The sequence below is a fragment of the Dermochelys coriacea genome, chromosome 21, assembly GCF_009764565.3.
Source record: "Dermochelys coriacea isolate rDerCor1 chromosome 21, rDerCor1.pri.v4, whole genome shotgun sequence".
Taxonomy (NCBI): domain Eukaryota; kingdom Metazoa; phylum Chordata; order Testudines; family Dermochelyidae; genus Dermochelys; species Dermochelys coriacea.
The window spans coordinates 5,062,237-5,083,591 of NC_050088.1; the positions used below are offsets into that span (position 1 = coordinate 5,062,237).

The following is a 21,355-nucleotide window of genomic DNA, read 5'->3' on the forward strand; positions in this document are numbered from 1 at the left end:
GCTGGGTGTACCTAGGTCTTCCTGCCCAGGGAGAGCCAGTGGCATGTAACAGACTTCCTCAGGCTAAGGGGGTGGGGGGGGGTGAGGAGGCGCCTCCGCCCCCGGGAAAGGTGAGGGTGCAGGTGCTGCTCCCTGGAGGAGCCCGTAATAAACCCCCTTTGCTGTGTGTCAGCGCAGGGCTGGGGTGCCCCTGCGCTCGGCGGGGAACGAGACGCAGCACGCGGCCTCCGGCGCACGCGCAGTTGGGAACAGCGTCCCATTGGGCGCCTGGCCAGCCAATGGGGAGGCGCGGGCGAGGTTCAAAGCCGGAAGCGGCTCCCGCGCGAGAGAGCGGCGGCTGCTCCAGCATCCAGAGCAAGGACGGAGCCGGAGCGGGGCCGGACCCGGGCGTTGGCTGAAGGGAAGGTACCGCGCTCTCCCCTCCCCCCATCCCATGCTACTAGACCCTCAGTTCTGGTGCTTCTGAACCCCCCCCCCCCCGGACTGGCTGCTCCTCGCCCTCCCCAGGCAAGGCTCTGGGAGGGGAAACCTTCCCAGCGTTGGGCTCCTCCTGCCAGATGGTGTTTGGGGGGATTCTTTAAATGGGGGGATAGATCACGTGGATTCATTTGATTGATTGTCCTCTCTCCACCATGATGCCTGAAATCCCGCCCTGGGGAACATGGCTACCCCGTGATACTTGATACCTATTCTAAACTTTTTTATTAAATTGCACAAGCTGAGAACTTCAGGAAAGGCTTTAAGCCCTTTGCAGGGCCCCAGCCTGAGCCCAAACATGTACACGACAATAGGACATTTTGTATGCTGTAGAGGGGAAACTGCAATCAATCAGCCCATACAATAATATTCCTTACCCAAGCACTAAGTAAGCATCATATGTTCTATAATTCTGCTATTCACAGATGCAATTAAAATACACAATCTGCTCCCTCCCCTTGTGCCCCCCTGGGATCTTATGGAAATATTTTTCAGAGTTAAAACAAGTATGTGCTGCCTGTGTTATGCACAGCCTAACAGGAAGTGAGGGTGGGAGTGGGGGAAGTAAAGATATAGTGATTAGATGAGAGCACAGGGCTAGAGCTCAACATCACTTTTTTCAGTATCCCTTTTATATAAGAAAAAGGCCTATTCCAAATAACACATATGATAAAGTGTTAAGAAGTTGTAGTGAAAGTAACTGCAGTTGCCCCGGGGTGGTCTAATCTCCTAACTTTTCCATGATTTTCTTCCAATGTCTGTTATGCTGCAAAAGGAAGACAAACAATTAAAATCAAAAATAGTTATGTACGAGCCAGGAAAATATTTTTCTCTAAAAATATATACCTTTCAAGATGAAATAAGATTTTGTTTCACTCATCTGGAAATCATGTTCTGTTGTAATGTGATGCTTTTGGGAATCCAGACTTACACTGTAAGAACTGAATAGCAAGAAAGGAGAGAACATTTGCTAATTTTATAGAACTAGAACTGGATAAAGAAAATATCTCAGAAGGAAATACCTTTTCATGCAGTAATGAAATGTCATGAGGATAAGTTGAAAATTAGTAAAGAATTAAAAAAAATTGTCTGCTATCTTACTGTTTTTTCTTTTGCCATATTATAATGGAAGCTACAATGATCCCAGCACAAACAATGATGACAGCACCTTGAAGAAAAGAGGGGGGGAATAATACAACAAACAACTGTGATCAGGCAATGAAGTTATATTTTATCACAGATAAGTAGTATGCCAGACCAGATATTATGAAAAGCTTTTGGTTCATGATGTTGGATCTCCCATGATGGCTAGACTGTCAAATCCAATCCCCCTTCTGTTCCCCAATATTGTGCATGCAACTTTGAGAGAATCAATTAGAAGCAGACATACTGATGATGATGCTGATGCTGATGCTGCTGGGTTTATCAATGCCATGCCCTGAAGAGAACAAAAATGTAAGAGATAATATAGAAATATGTTTGAGTGTAATTCAGTACCCTCAAATATAAAATTACTTCCTATTCCTGTTCCTGTCAATCTTGTATAGAATTAAGGCTGGCCCGACCAAATTTGTTCCAGAGAAACTAAAACATCTTACCATTACAAAACTCTCCAATTGTTGACCACTCTGCATTGATAGGGAAGCCCTCTGTGCGATTAGCATCATGGGGGATGGCATGACTGAGCGTTGGCAGGGTCCCACACAGACCTAAGAACATACTCTCATTTCAATAGAGGGGTTGTCAAGTTATCAAAACAGGAATAGGTGCATAGTGACTAGCTGCAGGTTTGTCCTGGGTAATTATGACTAAGGCAAAAAGAAGATTATAGCCTATCACTTTCCTTTACAAATGACCGCCATTTCTTAAGTTCCAACAGCAACTAAAAAAAACAGGCAGTCACCTTTGCATTCAGGGGCAGACCCGTTCCAGACTCCATTGATGTTATCTTTAGTTGTACAGTGAATGGAGGCCTCTCCAGTAAGTGAGAAATTATGGTCACATTTGTAAATTACCAATGAGTTATAGTGAAAGATTTCCACTTTGCTGCCATTGTGTGTCCCATTGGCAATATTAGGAGGAGGAGAACAAGTAATAGCTGAAGGAAAAGAGAATGTCATCATGAATATTAATGCACATTTCAGTTAGAGGTGAATAGTAAAGAGTAAGGAGCTTGGCTCCAAACCTTGACAAGTTGGAAATGGGCTCCATTCAACTTGATCTCCCTTCAGCAAACACTGGATGAAAGTCCGCCCACGTAATCTAAACCTAAAGAAAAGAGAAAAAGCTTCTTAATATTTACCGCTGCTGCCACCGTTGGCGGACACAATTCCAAGGTATAACTCAGATGCAAATTGCTCTGTGAATTAATCAGCACCAGTTGCCCAAAACTCACCCGTCATCACAAATTATGTTTACTTTTGCACCATACAGGTCATTTGTTATATCAACAGCTCTGCCACGCTCTGGTCCTTTTGGAACACCACAAGTTTTCCCTAGCACAGAACAAGATCAGTATTTGCACATAAAAATATATGGCCTCTTATATACATCAAGTATTTTCCTAATCAGGCATGCCAGACTACTTGAGTCTAAGACTGCACAAGAAATGCACATCAGTATTAAGATGCAGCCTGTGTTTGTTGAACAGAATATAAGATATACATGCTAGGTAGCATAGTTATTAAATATTGTATTTATCTTTTAATATGGTGATTCTGTTTGGTTGAACTGTGTTACCACAGTATGATATTAACTTTACTGCATTATTTGTGATTTCCGATGGCTGCTGGGAAGCACAACGAAAAGCTTAACTACTGCAAACGCTGTCTACTGTTCAATAGTACTCACTTTGCTTTCTCTCTCCATTTGAAGCTTAATTTAACATCAAAACCTGACAAAAAAGGTTTTTCCAAACTAAAATTGACCAGCCGGTGCTGAAATGTGAACCAGCTGTTTAACACAAAACACTCCTGTCTGCTCACAGAGGGCCACTCGCTCAATGGAAAGAGAGAAAAAAGTGACAAAAAAGACACCCACCTCTACAGAACTCAGGGGTTTCTGACCATATTAAATTCTCAAGACAAGTAATGACAGGTGTCAGTTCTGTCCTCTCATATCCTGGACGGCAGACATAACTCACAGTGGACCCACTAGGATGGTAATTCTTCTTCTCATCTTCCTTACTTAAGGCAGCAGATTTTAACCTTGGTGGGGCACCACAGCCACCTAACCAAAAAACACACGTTTTTAAAAAACCTTCCCCAAAAGTTTATGATTTAGAGGTAGTGTGACCCATTTTTAAAGGGACAGTCCAGTTTTTTGGGACTTTTTCTTATGTAGTTTTTGCACAGTTGCTATCTGGTAGCCCTATTTAAAGGCGGCAGCAGCTATGGAGCTAAGAGAGAGAAAGGCATTGGTAGGTTAAAGCATGTAGAAAGAGAAACAATCTGCCAGGATTACTCTCCTCAGCCCACCCTCTTTTCCTCGTGCCAGTAGCTTAAACTGCACGTGGCATAGACCCGTAAACCCCTATTCTCTGCATCCCTCCACCAGGACTCCCTTCTTTACACATCAGAAATTGTGATTTCAACTACCAGCTGAGATCTCCCTGTTTTTGCTGATTTGTTGCATCTTCTTGTTAATCTGGATTTAGAGTTCTTTAGGGCAGTGGTTTTCAAACTTTTTTTCTGGCGACCCAGTTAAGAAAATTGTTGATGCCTGTGCCCCAATGGAGCAATGAGGGGTTCAGGGTGTGTGGGGTGCAGGAATAGGCTTTCCCCCCTAGCTACCATTGGCCAGGACCTTTATGCAATATAAGTGGTACTACTCAGCTATATCATTTCTGAAACAGCTTTATTTCATATGCGCCAGGTGATGCAGCAAAACTGTATGAGCATGCAGAGAATGGAGGCATCATTCAGCGGGGCGGAGTCTGACATTTCCATCAGCGAAGGCTGGCCCGAGCAAATTTGTTCCAGAGAAAATAAAATACTTACGACCACAAAATTCTCCAATGGTTGACCACTCTGAGTTTGAAAGGCAAACTACAGTGTCTGACTTTCCAGGGATTTTAACAAAGCCATCAACGCACTTGTATGTCACTTCTGCGTTGATAGGGAAGCCCTCTGTGCGGTTAGCATCACGGGGGATGGCACGACTGAGCGTTGGCAGGGTCCCACACAGACCTATCAATCAGAAAAACATAAGAACGTACTCTCATTTCAATAGGAAAGATATTTATTTTAAATAATTTCACCTAGCTGCCTTTGTTGAAAAGGATCCTGACATGCCTTAGGGACCTGCCACAGGTCAGGTGAGCAGTGTTGTGGGGGGTTCCTCAGGTTTTCCAGTAGCCTATGAGCACAGAAGAGCTTTCCACAGCCAGGGGTTAGGTGCAGAGTGATTGGATTAGCAGCACAGAGTAGATGAGTCCCCACTGCATGACTAGTCGATTTTCAGGGGTGCCTGGGATTGTTTTCAGCCTAGACACTGTATAAAAAGGAATTTTGCAAAAGGACTGTTCTGAAAATCATATAGGAAGATGCCGCAAGATGACTAGAGTGACTTTTACAGTGTTAGTATCTGACAAAACAGGCTAAAAGAAGAAAGGCCCAATCCCAGAATTGCTACTTCTCTCTCTCCTACAAGTATTTCAAAGCTCTGCCTCCTACACACAAGTGAAAGTACCACTGAACAACATAGCCAAGACAAACAAGAAAATTCTTAATATTTCTGAGACTCCACAGTGTGAGCTGTCCATGTGCATGAGGTGTACTGCCCTTGTAGCCATGCCATCAATTAATTCTTTGAACTGTAAACAATCGTACAGTTTTAGAGATGGATAATCGTTGGAGAATTAGTTAAGTTTATGGAGGACAGGTCCATCAACGGCTATTAGCCAAGATGGTCGGGGCGCACACTCTATAATTTCCCTGTTTTGTCTCCTGCAGCGGAAACACAGCGGGGTCCAGTGTTTTTCCCAGGAATTGAAATGGGGGGTGTGTAAATGACCATTTTATTAGATTTAACTCATGTTTTAAAATCAATCACACAAATTAAAGTTGGATACTCAAGCCTTCTATGAAGCACTACATCTACATCCTTCTTGGTTTATTGTTATAATTTTGCACAACTCTGTTAATGAACTTCTTTCACATGATCAGGCAGATGGCAACTTCTTTCAGAACACAAAATTATGTGACTTGGAGTAGCAAGAGATGAATTCCTACTTCTTTCATCCCAGGAAACCTTCATTCGTTCGTCGTATGATATTCCACTCAGTGTTCAAATTCTCCATTCTGTCCTGATCCCATGGCTGGTAGTGCCTCACTCCACTCAACTGTTGGTGTTTTATAGGACAGTGATCTGTAAAAGCTACGGAGAGGTTGAGTAGAATCTACAAGTCGCTGTTGTAGATTTTTAAGAATCAAGTCTGTGTACTTAAACACTTCTTGTCCTCTTCACTTAAGGATTCAATATAACTGCCTCCATTAGTCAACTTCTGGACTGAAGTCTTTGCTTCTTCCAGTACTTTTTCCAATGGATATCTCCGATTGATCCAATTGTAGCTTCTATAGCTGGACAAAGATCTACTACTGTTGTAGCAGATGCCTGGATGGCATTATTTAATGACCCAAGTGATTTCAACAGTAGACTTACAAGAGAGAGGATGGCAAAAGACAACAGCGAAGGATCGCTCATGAGAAAACCAGAGAGTTTTTCCAGGTTGGACTAATTTGAATTTCAGTCCCAGTATATTTTCCAAGATATTCAGTCTTTTTGGACTCTTGCTGAAAAAAGAATATAATGAAGACATTAAATTTATAGCTTTTAAAATGTCTTTTGAAGAGTCTGCAGCTCATACTAGCACTGGTTGGAGTAGATGGCCTCTGCAGTGTGTATAGGAGAGATTAGGGTTGCACTTTTCCCTGAGCAAAGCTTGTACTCCACCATGTCTTCCAGAGAAGTTTGCAGCTCCATCAAATGCACAAGCAGCCATCTGTTTGGGGTCCAATTGACAAGCATTTAACTCTTCTAAGATGTGGGTTGTCATAGATGCAGCCAATGTGTCTTCAATAACTTGAACATCTTGAAATGCATCTACTGGCCAACCAGTGACATCAAGATAACGTACACAATGACTTAATACTTGATGCCCATTTACATCGGTGCATTCATCAGCCACGAATGCAAATTTTTTGAATGTGGTGAGAGAGTTCTTCAATTTTTCAACTGTTGAATCTTTCACCCGACGCTTCTAGCCAGTCAGTTGAGTTTCTTGCAGAAAGATAGTGAGCATTTGCTGGTCTTGTTAGGAACCAGTGTTCAACTTCAGGATGAAAAAGTGACAATGCACTTAACACTGGCCTCCAGTTTGTGGTATCTCCTGCTTAAATTGAAAATATGATGCCACAGCCATGTTTGTTCGCATGAACTGTGTTGTGTCTCCAGCATTCTTAACAGTCTCATTAACACTCACCGGTGTTGTCCTTGGTCAGTGGAGACTCAGAGTTCAGAGGTGCTTTCACATGATTCACCTCCCAGGTAGGGGGGAAGAAGGCACCTTGCTCATTCCTGCAGCTGTTCACTGTTCGCTCTGGCCACTGTTGTTCGTTCACTCCATTGCTCTGTTGACAATGGCCCTGCACAGTCACCTTCTGCTGCCACCTGCCACTGTGACCTCTGCGAGTTGGTCTTTTGAGGTTCCACCTGACTCTCAGTGATTTCAGCTGAGTGCTCAGTGGGTGCTAGTGCAGACTGGACCATCTCTGCCACAGAAACACAGTGCCACAGCTGGTCTATGCACTTAGACCCGATTATCACTGATTTCGGTTCCAGTGATCACTTAACAAAACAAAAGACTCTCTATGGAGCCTAATCAGCTCTGTCTTTAAACAGGGGAGAGGGACAGGTCAAATCACACTTGTGACTCAGGCGGACCATCAAGGAAAACACCTGTCCCCACCCCCTCAATCAGTACTGGCTAAGTACAGTTCTACTGCCCTTTACTCATACAATAAGAACAACAACATTTCATTACCCCCCCAAGTGATTTGTAACCCAACCCCAGCCAAAATCTATCACTTGGGCAATACAGCTCTGTTTGCTGGATACCTAGGAGGATTAGGTGTGAATGTAAATACAATCTGGTCCTGAAGCCTTTCCCCCCAGCCCCTAGCTCACCACTAGCTGTCAGGGAGAATTCACTTAGACTTTACTTACAAATCATCATTTGAAATTATTAGATTGGCCAACATCACCAAAGTGAATGCACTGACACTGTCATAAAAAAACCCACCACCTATAAAAGGAAGCTAGTCTACGTTCATACTTCTCCAATCTATTATACTTTTTCAGATCCACATATTTTATCACACACTTTATGTGCTTTGAAAGTGTGTATTAATATTTCAATTCAAATTTCCAAACAATCACTAAATTAGCAACACGGCATGTAACTAGTTCACAAAAATGCGTGTGTGTGTGTGTGGGGGGGGGGGGGGAATTCAGGGAGGGTTGTAGGGAAATCCCTGAGCGAGTCTCTGGCAGCGGAAAGACCGGGCCGCCGAGCCAAGCCCGCTTCTCATCGGGAACCCGGGCCCCGGCTGTCCCGCGCCCGCTCGCTGCCCAGGGGGCTCCCCGCGGGCGGGACTCGCTGCCTCCCGCTCCGCACCCGGCACAGCCAGCCCGGGGCAGCAGCAGCTCCCCGCGCGCCGGCCCCGCGCAGCCCGGGGCACCGCCCGCTGCGACTCACCGCGAGCCCCGGGCACGAGCAGCAGCAGCATCAGGAGCCCGCGGGCGACGGGCCGGCAGCGCGGAGCCCAGAGCATGGCGGGGCCGGCAGCGGAGGCTCCCCCAGCACCGTCGAGCCCGGAGCGCGAGGGACAGCGAGGCGGGGAGCAGGGGCGTGGCCAGGAGAGGTGGGGCGGGGCCCAAGAAGTGGGGGCGGGGCTTGTGTCACTGCTTTGTACCCAGGCGCTGTCCGGGGAACAAGTGCTGGGGTCGGGGGAGGGGGGGGGGGAGGCTGCGCTGGGCCCTGAGTTATTGGTTCCCCCCAGGGATCAGCATCGAACCTGTGGCCCCAGAGGCAGGGGGCCGGCTCGCCCCTTGGCACGTGTGTCTTGGTGGGTGCAGCCGTGGGCACATTACAGGGAGGGGCAGCTGCTCAGGCAACCACCCACCCCATCTAACCCTCATTTGCTTTTGTGCATTAGGGTGTAAAATTAGGTTTCAGAGTAGCAGCTGCGTTAGTCTGTATTCGCAAAAAGAAAAGGAGGACTTGTGGCACCTTAGAGACTAACACATTTATTAGAGCATAAGCTTTCGTGAGCTACAGCTCACTTCATCGGATACATTTGGTGGAAAAAATTTGGTGTAAAATTGAAACACTTAAAGCCCCCCCCCCTTCCACTCTGTATCCCTGAGTGCAAGAGCCTTTGCCGGTGCTGCCGGCAGGAGTGGGGTTCCTCCACTGGCCAGAGTTGTTTCTTTCAAAAGATATAAAGCCCCAGTGGTTGTACTAACCTCACTCTGTTCACTTTTTTCCTTTTATGAAGAAGCTGTACATCACTGTTATTTCATTAGACCAAAAACGACTCCCTCGTTCTTTGATATAAATTCAACCATCAGGCATGGCTGGTTTTAATCTGAATATTGATGCCTGTCTCGCAGTCTCAGGGTAAATGCATCCGATGAAGTGAGCTGTAGCTCACGAAAGCTTATGCTCTAATAAATTTGTTAGTCTCTAAGGTGCCACAAGTACTCCTTTTCTTTTTGCGAATACAGACTAACACGGCTGCTACTCTGAAAAAAGTCTCAGGGTGGAGAGGAGTGGGGGGAAGGAAGAGGAAACAATCCCATAATGCATATACCTGGTCCATTCCACACTGCTATATTTAGTTTCTGATCCAACACAGTAGGACACATGTCCTGATGTTCTGGCAAGAGTCAGTGACTGAAAAGGGTGTTTAAAGAGGGACCGAGTAAGTACTCAATAAAGGCTCCAGGACTTGGCTAAAGTTTTTATTAGGTTGTTTTTGTTTTTTTTTTTTTAAAACAATTCTCTGTAAAATCAACATAAAGGGTGAGTCAGTCCGATGGAAGAAAATGTTGTATAGCACTGAAACCATGCAGTGGTTCCTAGCTGACGCAGAGGCCTGGTCTTTGTCCCACAAAGTTTACAGTCTGAGGTCCTGTTTCTCTTTGCTGCTCTAGGCTGCTGCTCTGGGCTGAACTCCACCCATATCTCTAGGAAAGCCTTTATCATCCTGAAATTCTTCCTCAAATGTCCGTCACCACCACCATTCTGTCACACCCGTCAGACCTGGTTTGCCAAGTCCAGGAAGTGTGCTCAGGGGAGTGAAGCTGCTCCAGAAAAGCTTTATACACAATTAGCTTCTCACAGTTATCCTTCTCTATGGCACTTGCCTCTCAGTGCAGTGACTGGCTTCTGAGCCACCCATGTGTGTGATTCCAAATACAGGTTGTGACACGGCGAGGTGCAATCCAGACCACTGAGCGCTGTGTCACCCCTGTCCTGCAACCTAGGATGCCTTACAACGCCTTGCGGAAGTAGCTCCCACCTGGGCCATCCACGAACAGCCTTCCTTTGTGCAAGTCACAACCTGCCAGCCACGCTTGGGTTACACTTTGGCTTTTATCAGCCTTGGTTACTTCTTCAGGGTAAACTCAAGACACTCCCAGATTTCCCCTCCCCTCCTAAAAAAAAAAAAACCAACAACAAAAAAAACCAAACACTTTTCTAGGCAGTCCAGAGATAGTTCTGTTGTCCCTTTAAGGCAGGGGTGGGCAAACTATGGCCTATGAGCCATTTTAAGCCAGCCCCCAAGCTCCCGCTGGGGAGCAGGGGCTGGAGCTTGCCCTGCTCCAGCCGGGGTGCTGGGTCAAGGGGAAGGGGGCCTGCACCACGAGGCTCGGCCCCGCTCCGCCACTCCAGCTGGGGCACTGGGTCGGGGGCTGCTCCAGTGCTCAAGCTGGGGCGGTGGGTTGAGGGCCGCACCGCGTGGCTCCCAGAAGCCACGGCATGGCCCTGCTCCGGCTCCTACATGCTCCAATGGCCCTCTCTGGGGCTCCAATGGGAGCTGTAGGGGCGGCGCCTGCTAATGGGGCAGTGTGCACAAGCACCTGGCCGTGCTTCCGCATCAGAGCCGGAGAGGGACATGCCACTGCTTCCGGGAGATGTTTGAAGTAAGTGCTGCTCGGAGCCTGCACCCCTGAGCCTCTCCCCACACCCCAACCCTGATCCCCCTCCCGCTCTCCAAACCCCTCGATCCCAGCACAGAGCACACTCCTTCACCCCATACCTCTCATCTCCAGCCCCACCTCAGAGCCCTCACCCCCAGCCGGAACCTGCACCCCATCTTGCACCCCAACTCCAATTTTGTGAGCATTCATGGCCCGCCGTACAATTTCTATTCCCCAATGTGTCCCTCGGGCCAAAAGCCCACCCTTGCTTTAAGGGAATAATACACAATAATTTGTCACCTCAAATTGAGTTACCCAGACAATTTAACTTAGTTTCAATAAAAGAATAAAAACAGATTTATTTAAATACAAAGAGATTTTAACCAATAATGACACATGAAAGTTAGAAATGGTTACATGAAAAATAAAGGTAAAAAGCTTCCTGGTGCTTAACAAACTATACTTGATTCAAAAGTGAAGTCCTTACCCCATCCTATAAGCATTACAGACTGAACTTTTCCTGTCAGGACACCTCCCTCAAGTCCAGCAGCTGTTTCTTCTGGTCTTCTCATGTACAAAGATGGAGATGGACAGGGAGAAAGGAGTGGCGTGGGGCGTTTGCCCCTCACTTTTATATTTCATTTCCCCATTGGAAATGCAAGCTCTTGAGAGCACTTTCTAGTATAAATTCCTTCCACGTGAGAGTCAGGCAGCAAAATCTCCTAGTAAAAAGTCCCATGCTGTTTTTTCCCCTCACCCCGTTTGCTGAAATGCAGACCTCTCTTGTCCTCCGTTTTCCCCCTTTCATTGGCCGAGGATTCTGTTTACATGTAAATTTGAGGTAAACGCACATCCCTTTAAAACCTGTTTTGCCCAATTGTTTTGAAGTTTGAACATGCCCCACCAACGTCATGCAGGGGGGAATTCATAACTTTACATATAATGCCACACACATTTTACCGTGATATTGACCTGTGAATTATGAGTTTTCAAATGATACCTTCCAAGGCATCCTTTGTGCAGAGATTATTACAATAGCATGTACGGTGTGAATACAGGGTGCATTCGGTCACCCATGTGCATTAGCCTCTATGCAGTAACAAGCACCTGGCCCCCAGTGCCCAGCTATGCTTCCTTCATGCTCTTTGACTCCATGCGCTAACTCACCAAAGAGCTGCTTGATGGGTTATGAGCAGAGGAATCATGGCACTTTGGCTGAGTTATCAACTGTTAAAAAGGTCAGTGAAACATGCCCAGGAAAATGTTTAACCTGCCACAATAATCTAACAGGGCTCTTCTAAGACTCAGCCCATGCATTGAGAACATCTGGGAGTTGCCACAGGGCAGGGAAGGAAAGCAGCAGGCTGAGCTCCATTCAACCACTCTCTCAAAGTCAGTACACGACCACCTCCCACTCCTTCCCCCAGTATATCCCTCAAGCTGGGGGGAACCAACCCAGGCAGGCTCGGCCCCATTCCATGGAGGAAGGTGACGGTGGTGAGGGGCGGAGTTGAGCTGAGCTCCACCCAAATCAGCGTGCGAACCCAGTGGCTGATGAGCTATTCTGGGATAACAACCTTCTCCTGTTGCCAGCTCATAGAGTTAGTTCTGTAGATGTAGTGTGTGCAGTTGTATATAACAGAATTAGTTAGCTGTTTAAAAAGTACTAGGAAATTGTATTCGGTAAAAATTGATTTAGGTTGCAAAGTCAAGCACTAAGGAGTTACATCCAGCATTTCTTAAGGCCGCTCATGCGTAACAACAGACTGGAAGCTGTATTTAAACAGCACCTAGGACACAGAGGTCCTGCTCCATGACTAAGGCTCCTTGGCCCTCTACTAATACAAATAAAAAATGCAATGAATCTGTGATAGACCCAAAAGCAGAGCAGAAAACAGAACCCCCAACTTCTGACTCTTATGCTGATGCTTTAACCATGTAACCACCTTCTTTCCTCACACCCACTCATCTCATCCTCTGCGGATCCTGGATGTGAAGGTCTTACCTGCAATGGCAAGTTGTCAAGTTTAAAACTTCAACTATTTAACTACCTCAAAGGGGTAATATCTTAATCACGAGGAAATGCGATTCAAAACCTCTATGCACTCACTGCCTATCCCTTCTTACATTTTCCTTTCAGTTAAAGATACCTGTTAAATATCTGGTAGCTTTGGAAAAACTTATCATTATAGCCTGTTTATTGATCTCTTGGCCACAACGGAGTACATGTATTTTCCCTATTTAGAAAAAATAGCATTATTTTCACAGTGCCAATCTTCTTAACATTCCTGTTCATAATGTAACAGGTGGTAGGGAGAGTAGGAGAGCGGCAGCTGAAGCCAGAGTAGGTATCTGAACTCATTTTCAGTGGGTTCTTCTGACATCATGTGGCACATGGACCAAACAGGAATACTTATCCAGATTACATCCTTTCATACTGGTTAGGAAATCCATTGACCCTAGTAAAGTTGCTTAGCTGCAAGAGCAAAGAGGCAAACTTCCTTCTGTTCCGTGAGCATCCAGTGATTGGATCAGGGCAGAAAGCTAGATTTCAACTTCACCTTTAAATAGTTAACCAGACAATTTCCAGTAACAAGTATGAAAACAGAGTCAGGATCTTTATTCAGTTTTCATTTTATTTTTAATAAATAAACAAACAAACAAACAAAACAAGACATTGCAAATCTTTCAACTATAGTTTCTTCACCTGTGGAAAGATTTGTTCATATTGCTAAACAAAACTCAATGCAGTTTGTGGATGCCCAAAAAAGAGAAAACAAATGTTTTAAATCTGACAAGAAAAATGTACCTTTACAATGAACACCCCGTCAGTAGCACAGATAATCATTTCATGAATTTTAAAAGCTTGTTTTAAGATCTCCAAAAGTTTTTAATGACTAAAATATGAAAATAATATCACTATAGTCATTACATAATTTCTATGCCACTGGAGAATTTGCTCAGGAGAAGTACACTTTTAATCCAACTGTACTTCTTATAAGGAAGTGCTAGTTTATTGTACAGATTATAGATTTGATGCTGCACACTGAAAAACTAGCTTCTGAAGCAAGCATGGCAAAGTACAGGACATTTTATATCACACAAACATGGGTTAGGTGCTTGTCTAAAGAGGCATTGGCCCTGTGCTGCCAGACCCTTGAGCCTTTGCAGAATCTTTGTTGATTTCAGGCGGGCTCCACACAACTACAGGGTCTGTTCACACAGTACAGCTTGCAGAAGTAGAGCTCAGATCTGTTTTACATTTTAACTAAAAACAGCATCTTATTGGGACTTGTGGTTTCTGTGGAACTCAGGGCGGGGTCATTTCCGTTAACTGACTGCAAAAACTAAACACATTTAGTAAGACAGGGTGTAACCTAATAGTTATGAGATAAGGGGAGATGATGTGTTTACGGTTTCACAGCCTGTTCCCATTATTTCTAACTCAGAGAGGGAGCTGGTAGTGACCCGTGTATTGAGGGTGGCTCTGTCTTTCCATTACAACAGAGTCTTGTGAAATCAGATTTTCTCAAACATCGCCATTGTTTGCAACAGACGTTTAGAAATTCAGCAGGCAGAAAGTGCTCAGGTTAGAGACCTGCCTTTTTGCGTGCCCCTTCCCATGCAATTCCGTTCAACTTAAAAAAAATCAATCAATCCCCATTTCCCTTCTCACTCACAGTTCCAAAAAAATGTTGGCAGCCTGCCAAAAAACAACACAAACATCCTATGTCCTACATTATGCCACTACAGCAGCAAGATGCTGCACTAGGAATGCCTGGGAGCTGCAACCAGGCTGTGGTGAACACTGGGTCAGGATCCCCAAGAGCCCCCTTAGCTGGCACATGGGCCGTTATAGGTCATCTCCCACTCTGGGGGCACCACACTGGGCAGGAGCTAGAGGCCAGTGAGGAAGCCCTGGAGCTCATCAGTGAAAGAAATGTCAGAAGTGCTGGAACAATGTTTATAATGGGGGTGCTGTGAGCCATTCAACCAAACTAAACTCTGTATACAATGGAAACTACTTCAAACCAGGGGGTGCAGCAGAATCCCCAGCACCCCTAATTAGTAGAGAGAATCCCTTCATGGTCTCTAATACTTCTCTCTGTTGCAGGGTTGCCAACCCTCCTGGTTTCACTGGGAGTCTCCTGGAATCAGGCCCTATTTCCCAGAGGCTACTGCAGCCAAACCGGGAGATTTGGGGCATTAGCAATCTGGCAGCTCTGTAGGGCTAAGGCAGGCTTCCTGCCTGCCCTCGCTCCGAGCCGCGCTCAGAAGTGGCCGGCACCGTCCCTGCGGCCCCTGGTGGGTTGAGGGACAGGGATCTCCGCTCGCTGCCACCGCCCCAAGCATGGACTCCACAGCTCCCATTGACCAGGAACTGCAGCCAATGGGAACTGCAGGGGCGGTGCCCGCAGGCAGGGGCAGCATGCAGAGCTCCCTGAACCCTCTGCACCTAGGAGGTGCTGCCAGACAGATGTGTCCACTCGCTTTCAGGAGCTGCCCAAGATAAGCGCCGCCCCCACTCCCTCCCACACCCCAATCCCGGCCCCTGCCCCAGCCCTGAGCCCGTACTCTGCACCCAAACTCCCTCCCAGAGCCTGACCCCTCACTCCCTCCCGCACCCAAACTCCCTCCCAGAGCCCGCACCCCCACCCCTGCCCCAGGCTCAGCCCGGAGCCACCTCCTACACTCTGAACCCCTTGACCTCGCCCCCCAAGCCCAGAGCCCCCACACCCCCCACACACACATCTCAACCTCCTGCCCCAGCCCGGTGAAAGTGACTGATGGTGGGGGAAAGCGAGCGAGCAATGGAGGAAGGGGGGCTAGAGTGAGCAGGGGGCGGGGCCTCAGGGAAGGGGCAGGGCAAGGGTGTATGTATTTGTTCCATTAGACAGTTGGCAACCCTACTCTGTTGGGCCAGCTGTCAAGTCTGCACAATGCAGAAAATCCACATGCATTAGGTGCATTACCCTTGTAATTGTTCCAAGAGCTAATTCTTTAAACTCTAGTAAGCTATCTACTCCCAAATACCAAGGGGTGATACCAGTCCCAGCCTGGGAGGTGAGATTGTGGGTGTGCACATGAGAGCTCTGAACAGATCTAAAATCAACCTCATTTTCTAATAACATATATTCCTCTACAGCTTCTCATCCTGTGGGATCCCAAAACACCAAGGTGCCCTAAAGTTCCTGCAGGCTACTGGGTCAAGCTCATCAGCCCTACTACAGAAAATGAGAAGGCGACCAGATACTCAACACTATTGAGAAGTGTGGGGTATTTCCCTCATACTGGGAAGGATTATAGCATTTGATTCCACTTGGCTCTGTTCCTTAGGACACAACCACCTCCCCTTTGCATCTCTGTGGTCTGAAGCAGCCTTCCTGTGTTCCTCTTTACCTCCTTCCTTTTCCATTTCCTTTCAAATGGCTAAGTGAACACACAGGTATACTGAGATCCACCAAGACAAATATGTAACTGGCAACCGTACCTTTGGATAGCAGCACTGGGTCTGTTCCGATGAAAGAGTCTATGACAACAAGTTTTATCCCGCTTGGAAACTCCTTTGCCCAGCCCAGATGCTCCCCCAGAGATAAGCTGAGTAAAACAGATCAGGCCAGGCAGATGTTAAGGGGAAAAAATGAAAGCAAGTGCAACACAAACAGAACCCCTCTTTGAACTACATGCCTGATCTCCATTCTACCATGCCTAGGAGCACGATCAGACACCAACTAGCAGAATGACCTGATGAACAAAAGCTTTGGAGTCCCTGAATTCTGCTATTAATTATCAAGCTCACCCTCCTTACTTAGGGTCAGATGGTGATCTCATCTTCAGGAGTGTAACAATGGGGTTATTCCATAAATTTCATTGGAGTTATCACTGGCTTTAAAACTAGTGTAAACATAATCCGAATCGGTCTCTTGGCATATAATGGGTAAGGCTGGACATATTAGGCCAGATTCCAGGCTGCTTTGTACCACTCCTGCAGCATATAGGGACTGCAAAGGGCATGGTGTGGTCCCCAAAGGAATTCCCGCAGTGCAGGGAAAGCATATCCTGGCATATGCAGCCCGAAAGCTGCCTCTCATGCAGCCCCTGGGGTAGGGTACTGCCAAAGGCATGAAGAGAAGTGGCCAGAGCACTTCATGCTTCGGAATTCTTGGCTGCAGGGAAATCTGTTGGCAGCGGCAGGGGGAAAGCTGCTGAGGGTTATGCGGGGGTGTGACTATTCCAGGAACAGGTGGGGCCTGTGTGAGCGCATTGTGCTCTAATGTACGCAGGAGGCTGCACAGGCCCCGAGCGCCTGAGGAGCCCGGAATCGGCGAGGTGTAAAAGGGGCTTAAAGCCCCGAGATCCTGGTCAGTGCCTTGTGTGCCACGCCTCTTGTGAGCGGCAGCACAGAGTCTTGCTCGTATCTTTCAGTCACAGCACTTTCCGTCAGTGAAGGTTTGAACCGTTACTGGTCATGACAAGGCATTTCTGTTCCACCTCTGAACACTCACTTTCTACATTCGTGGCTCTCAACCTTTCCAGACTACTGTACCCCTTTCAGGAGTCTGATTTGTCTTACATATCCCCCAAGTTTCACCTCACTTAACTACTGGCTTACAAAGTCAGACATAAAAATACAAGAGTGTCACAGCACACTATTACTGAAAAATTGCTGACTTCCTCATTTTTACCATATAATTGTAAAAATCAATTAGAATATAAGTATTTTATTTACAAATCAGAGAAATATAAACAAGTTACTTGTCTGTGAGAAATTTTAGTTTGTACTGACTTTGCTAGTGCTTTTTATGTAGCCTGTTGTAAAATTAGGCAAATATCTAGAGGACTTAATGTACCCCCTGGAAGACCTCTGCGTACCCCGAAGGGTACACATACACCTGGCTGAGAACCACAGTTCTGCATCATCCAAGAGAAAACGTACATTGAGGTGCCAAAGTAGCTTTTAGCTTTCCACAAAGGTATGTATACAGTCCGCTCCCTCCCCTCTCACACATTCCTCTCCTGGGCCTTAAAATAACACAGCCAAGTTCATGAAAGAGAATTCCATGTGGAAAACATTCACCAATCAGTCATTTTGAGCACCAGGTAGTTGATACTTTTTCTTTATATTTCTAGTTAGTTTTATTAGGGAACTTGGAATTCCATAGGCATCCCTTAGATCAGACTCTAAGGGATTGTCTGTATTAGAAAGTCATGCCAATTTAACTATATCATTATAGATAGTCCACACTACGGGACTCTTATGTCATTACAAAGGTGCTTACAGCAGTATAGCAAATCTCATATGGTCAAGGGAATAAGTTATACCACTATACCACTGTATCCATATTAGCGCTTTTACCAGGGTAACTATTCTGCTAAAACATCACCCATATGATGGAAATAGATATACCAGTCAAACTTTGGACCAAGCAGTAGAGCAATGTACACCTAGGGATGGGTGAGGAGGCCAGTTGCCCTGGGTGCCAATTTCCATCACATGCAAATCAACGTCTGGGTTGTGTGCGCACTTTAACTGAAGCTTCAATTTTGCTCTTTGCTCTGACTTGGCTTTTTGTTAATCTATTTGCAGGGGACCAGAAAACGAAACACCGAGGGCCAGCCATAGGAATGAACCACTATTTAAACACTTCTTTCTTGGTTGTGATATCACTAGCTGGACATCTCAACTAAATCTAGTTGTAAAATTTGATGCGAGGTGCTCTAACTAGCACTCACATTAGTAAATGCAGCAATACCTGTGTGACGTTGCACTCCATATGTTTTATGGAAATATGCTTAAGAGTGTAAATATAAAGTAACTGGAATATGCTGTATGCAAAAGGTCTTTTGTAAGGTATTATTATAAAGTTTATAATCTACTGAGTGTGTTCATCCTATTTGTACCAAGGTATCATTGTTGTATCTGAAGCTAGATATCATCTTCCTCTCCAAATGCAAACAGATGGACATCATACCAAAAGGACTGAAGGTAAAAAATCCAGTACAATCTACATACCACACAGACTATGCTGACAGCTTGTGCCACACACTCTCAAAGAAACCGCGGAACCACCTGATCAACATCCTCTACAGCAAACAGGGAAAGATTAAGAATGAGCTCTCAAAACTGGATACTCTCATAAAGAGCCAACCTTCCACACAAACTTCCTCATGGCTGGACTTTACAAAAACTAGACAAGCCATTTACAACACACACTTGGCTTCTCTACAAAAGAAAAAGGACACTAAGCTATCTAAACTACTACATGCCACAAGGGGCCACAACAGCGGTTCCCGTAACCCACCCAGCAATATTGTTAATCTATCCAACTATACTCTTAACCCAGCAGAAGAATCTGTCCTATCTCGGGGCCTCTCCTTTTGCCCCTCCACCCCCACGAACATGATACAGTTCTGTGGTGACCTAGAATCCTATTTTCGACGTCTCAGACTCAAGGAATATTTCCAACACACCTCTGACCAACATATTAACCCACAGAGACCTTCCTACCAACACTACAAAAAGAAGGATTCTGGGTGGACTCCTCCTGAAGGTCGAAACAGCAGCCTGGACTTCTACATAGAGTGCTTCCGCCGACGTGCACGAGCTGAAATTGTGGAAAAGCAGCATCGCTTGCCCCATAACCTCAGCCGTGCAGAACACAATGCCATCCACAGCCTCAGAAACAACTCTGACATCATAATCAAAAAGGCTGACAAAGGAGGTGCTGTCGTCATCATGAATAGGTCGGAGTATGAACAAGAGGCTACTAGGCAGCTCTCCAACACCACTTTCTACAAGCCATTACCCTCTGATCCCACTGAGAGTTACCAAAAGAAACTACAGCATTTGCTCAAGAAACTCCCTGAAAAAGCACAAGAACAAATCTGCACAGAAACACCCCTAGAACCCTGACCTGGGGTATTCTATCTGCTACCCAAGATCCATAAACCTGGAAATCCTGGACGCCCCATCATCTCAGGCATTGGCACCCTGACAACAGGATTGTCTGGCTATGTAGACTCCCTCCTCAGGCCCTACGTTACCAGCACTCCCAGCTATCTTCGAGACACCACTGACTTCCTGAGGAAACTACAATCCATCGGTGATCTTCCTAAAAACAGCATCCTAGCCACTATGAATGTAGAAGCCTCTACACCAACATTCCACACACAGATGGACTACAAGCCGTCAGGAACACTATCCCCGATAATGTCACGGCTAACCTGGTGGCTGAACTTTGTGACTTTGTCCTCACCCATAACTATTTCACATTTGGGGACAATGTATACCTTCAAATCAGCGGCACTGCGATGGGTACCCGCATGGCCCCACAGTATGCCAACATTTTTATGGCTGACTTAGAACAACCCTTCCTCAGCTCTCGTCCCCTAATGCCCCTACTCTACTTGCACTACATTGATGACATCTTCATCATCTGGACCCATGGAAAAGAAGCTCTTGAGGAATTCCACCATGATTTCAACAATTTCCATCCCACCATCAACCTCAGCCTGGACCAGTCCACACAAGAGATCCGCTTCCTGGACACTACGGTGCTAATAAGCGATGGTCACATAAACACCACCCTATATCGGAAACCTACTGACAGCTATGCCTACCTACATGCCTCTAGCTTTCATCCAGATCATACCACACGATCCATTGTCGACAGCCAAGCTCTACGATATAACCGCATTTGCTCCAACCCCTCAGACAGAGACAAACACCTACAAGATCTCTATCATGCATTCCTACAACTACAATACCCACCTGCTGAAGTGAAGAAACAGATTGACAGAGCCAGAAGAATACCCAGAAGTCACCTACTACGGGACAGGCCCAACAAAGAAAATAACAGAACGCCACTAGCCGTCACCTTCAGCCCCCAACTAAAACCTCTCCAATGCATCATCAAGGATCTACAACCTATCCTGAAGGACGACCCATCACTCTCACAGATCTTGGGAGACAGGCCAGTCCTTGCTTACAGACAGCCCCCCAATCTGAAGCAAATATTCACCAGCAACCACACAACAGAACGACTAACCCAGGAACCTATCCTTGCAACAAAGCCCGTTGCCAACTCTGCCCACATATCTATTCAGGGGACACCATCATAGGGCCTAATCACATCAGCCACACTATCAGAGGCTCGTTCACCTGCGCATCTACCAATGTGATATATGCCATCATGTGCCAGCAATGCCCCTCTGCCATGTACATTGGTCAAACTGGACAGTCTCTACGTAAAAGAATAAATGGACACAAATCAGACGTCAAGAATTATAACATTCAAAAACCAATTGGAGAACACTTCAATCTCTCCGGTCACTCGATTACAGACCTGAGAGTGGCTATCCTTCAACAAAAAAAACTTCAAAAACAGACTCCAACGAGAGACTGCGGAATTGGAATTAATTTGCAAACTAGATAGAATTAACTTAGGCTTGAATAGAGACTGGGAATGGATGAGTCATTACACAAAGTAAAACTATTTCCCCATGTTATTTCTTCCCCCCACCCCACCCCTCACTGTTCCTCAGATGTTCTTGTTAACTGCTGGAAATAGCCTACCTTGCTTGTCACCATGAAAGGTTTTCCTCCCCCCCACCCGCTGCTGGTGATGGCTCATCTTAAGTGATCACTCTCCTTACAGTGTGTATGATAAAA

General features: G+C 46.1%; 1 protein-coding gene across 1 annotated transcript in view; it reads right to left on the bottom strand.

Annotated features, from left to right (window-relative positions):
* Positions 1-866: 866 nt before the first annotated feature.
* The window catches only part of LOC119846325 (complement component receptor 1-like protein), a 112,064-nt gene continuing 91,575 nt past the window's right edge, over positions 867-21,355 (bottom strand). Inside the window, exons 9-18 of the mRNA XM_043500605.1 lie at positions 4,476-4,664; positions 3,517-3,705; positions 2,873-2,972; positions 2,663-2,745; positions 2,381-2,575; positions 2,076-2,186; positions 1,868-1,915; positions 1,579-1,645; positions 1,324-1,418; positions 867-1,243 (exon numbers count right to left, since the gene is read on the bottom strand). Of these exons, the coding sequence (XP_043356540.1) occupies positions 1,239-1,243; positions 1,324-1,418; positions 1,579-1,645; positions 1,868-1,915; positions 2,076-2,186; positions 2,381-2,575; positions 2,663-2,745; positions 2,873-2,972; positions 3,517-3,705; positions 4,476-4,664 (1,082 nt within the window). The 3' untranslated portion in view covers positions 867-1,238. The remainder of the gene's footprint in view (positions 1,244-1,323; positions 1,419-1,578; positions 1,646-1,867; positions 1,916-2,075; positions 2,187-2,380; positions 2,576-2,662; positions 2,746-2,872; positions 2,973-3,516; positions 3,706-4,475; positions 4,665-21,355) is intronic.